General features: G+C 35.8%; 1 protein-coding gene across 1 annotated transcript in view; it reads right to left on the minus strand.

Moving 5' to 3' along the window:
* DCBLD2 (discoidin, CUB and LCCL domain containing 2) overlaps nt 1-2,326 on the minus strand; it is a 109,369-nt gene that overhangs the window by 85,238 nt on the left and 21,805 nt on the right. Inside the window, exon 3 of the mRNA XM_023725338.1 lies at nt 1,268-1,515. Coding sequence (XP_023581106.1) covers nt 1,268-1,515 — 248 coding nt within the window. The remainder of the gene's footprint in view (nt 1-1,267; nt 1,516-2,326) is intronic.

Raw genomic sequence — 2,326 nt, forward strand, 5'->3', positions numbered from 1 at the left:
CTGATTATAGTTCTGAAAGACACTGTGTACATCAGTGCCAATAAATGTTTCCAAACAAATTCTGAGAGGATTCCAGAGTTCTTAATTCTATGATGTCAGAGCACCAAAATAGCCTTTTTACCCCTTAAGTTTCCATCTTTCTCGTTTGAGAGAAAGGTGCTGATTTCTGAACCAGGGGTTCCCAACCTAGGCTGCACTGCAGATTCTTCTGGGAAGCTTTAAATAATGAGGCCTGGGTTATACCCAATTAAGCTTGATTCAAGAGGTCCAGGATGGGAACCACGTATGGTGTTTTTTAATACTCTTCCTAGGTAACTCTAATACACAGCCACAAGTGGAAACCACGGCTCTTAATAACCACCACCTCTCTGTCAGTTTGTTGTACTGTGGTGACTTTCACATTGCTATGATATTGGAAGCTGTGCCACTGGTATTTCAAATGCTAGCAGGGTCAGCGGACTTTCCAGACTAAGACTAGGAAGAAAGGCCTGGTAGCTTACTTGTAAAAATTAGCCAGTGAAAATCACAACAGAATATTATCTGATATGGGGCTGGAAGATGAACCCCCTAGGTTGGAAGGCACTCAAAATACACAGTGGTAGCAACAATGGACTCGAGTATACGACCAAGAAGATGGTACAGGACCAGGTCACATTTTGTTCTGTTGTACACAGGGTCTCCATGAATCGGAGGCAAATCGACGGCAACTAACAACAGGCTCTTAGCAAAGAGTAACCACAATAGCAGTTAACAATTACACATATCATGTGTCAGTACCATTCTACGCATTTTACGTGTACCAGTTCATTCCCTATTTTACAAATGATGAAACAGAAAACTTGATAACCTGCCTAAGGTCACACAGCAAGCTAACAGTAGAGAGTTGGGATTCAGTCTGAGGCAGTATGGATCCAGAGCCTACGCTCTTACTTACCATGCTATACTGCCTCCCAAACATAAATTATTCTTGTATTCTTCAACTGAAATACAATAAGCAAAGTACAAAAAATAAGATACTTAACTTCCTTCTTAGAAGTTCAGTAGTACTATGGCATCTTGTGCAAAGGTACCAACAAAACAGGTTGATTTGAAAAGTAAACAAAATAAACGGACAAGAATATTCTCCTCCTAAGAGTCAACTTTGAGATTTCCACGTTTTCAATAATTTTACACGTATCACTTTATATGGCATAGTTATTAAATGTTAAGTATCAAAAATTGCTTTAGTTTTAAAATTCAGGGCAATGATGTATTACACGTGCATTTATAAAAAAAGAGGTTTCCTACCTATTTCAGTTCTGCTGACTCCAATTCCATTATAAATTCTTAAGTAATTAAAGTGACAAGAATCAGAATCTTCAATGTCAAAGTCACCGAATTTGATGCGCACTCTCTCTCCCACCTTTACGCGGATCTCCCATTCGCAAACAGTGCTGTTGGGATAGGTGTGCGGGTAGTTTATAGATGTAAGGGTTCCACTTTCCGGGCCTAGTAGGGTGTATCCACATCCATCACCTTAAAAAAAGTTTAAAAAATGATAAATCGTTCTTACATCTTTAACCTATACTATAAGTAATCAGGATTTTTTTTCTGAAGATTTTTAAATATGTAGGACATCCAATATTTTATACCAATACTTTCCCTATACAAGATAAAAGAGATGAAATAGTTCTTGGTACATGTACTCACATGAATCAAGAAGCCAAGGTAGGTCAAAATAATCAATTATTACCTTTATAAGTTCAAAGAACTTTCCAATCTGAATAAACAGAAGTAAACATAACTTAGCAGTACTTAATCATATACGCATATTCATAATAAATCCAATCTTTAAAATACTGATTTATAGAAATTTGTTCAAAAGTAAATGTACATTATAAAAATAAAAGTATGTGATCAGCTTCATTTATTTATTTATAAATGTCTCGAATCCCTTCTAAAATCTCCGTGGGAATCTAATGATTTCTGAAAAACACTTAGTATGTCCTAGAGATCACACAGATTACTACTGACCATATTAAAGACCGGAAGGCATTCCTTCGTGAAGGGATTAAAACAATACTTAATGATGATTAACTTTACATTCTACTGCAATTTGACTTTTTAGCCATCCTTCTCAAAAAGCATCATTTTTTTCCCCTACAGAATAAGGAGACAAAAGGAATAGTTTAAAGGCTTATTAAAAATGACCTTAATATCTTGGTGGCAGAATTATCTGTTACAGAAATCTTCAGCAAATGGATATGGAAACTCAAGTAACTTAACATATTGTTTGTAAAAATCAAGTATTTGCTTCCTTCCCTTTATTATAAACGTTTGCTCTATA

Source organism: Trichechus manatus, unplaced genomic scaffold (assembly GCF_000243295.1).
Source record: "Trichechus manatus latirostris isolate Lorelei unplaced genomic scaffold, TriManLat1.0 scaffold00299, whole genome shotgun sequence".
Lineage (NCBI taxonomy): Eukaryota > Metazoa > Chordata > Mammalia > Sirenia > Trichechidae > Trichechus > Trichechus manatus.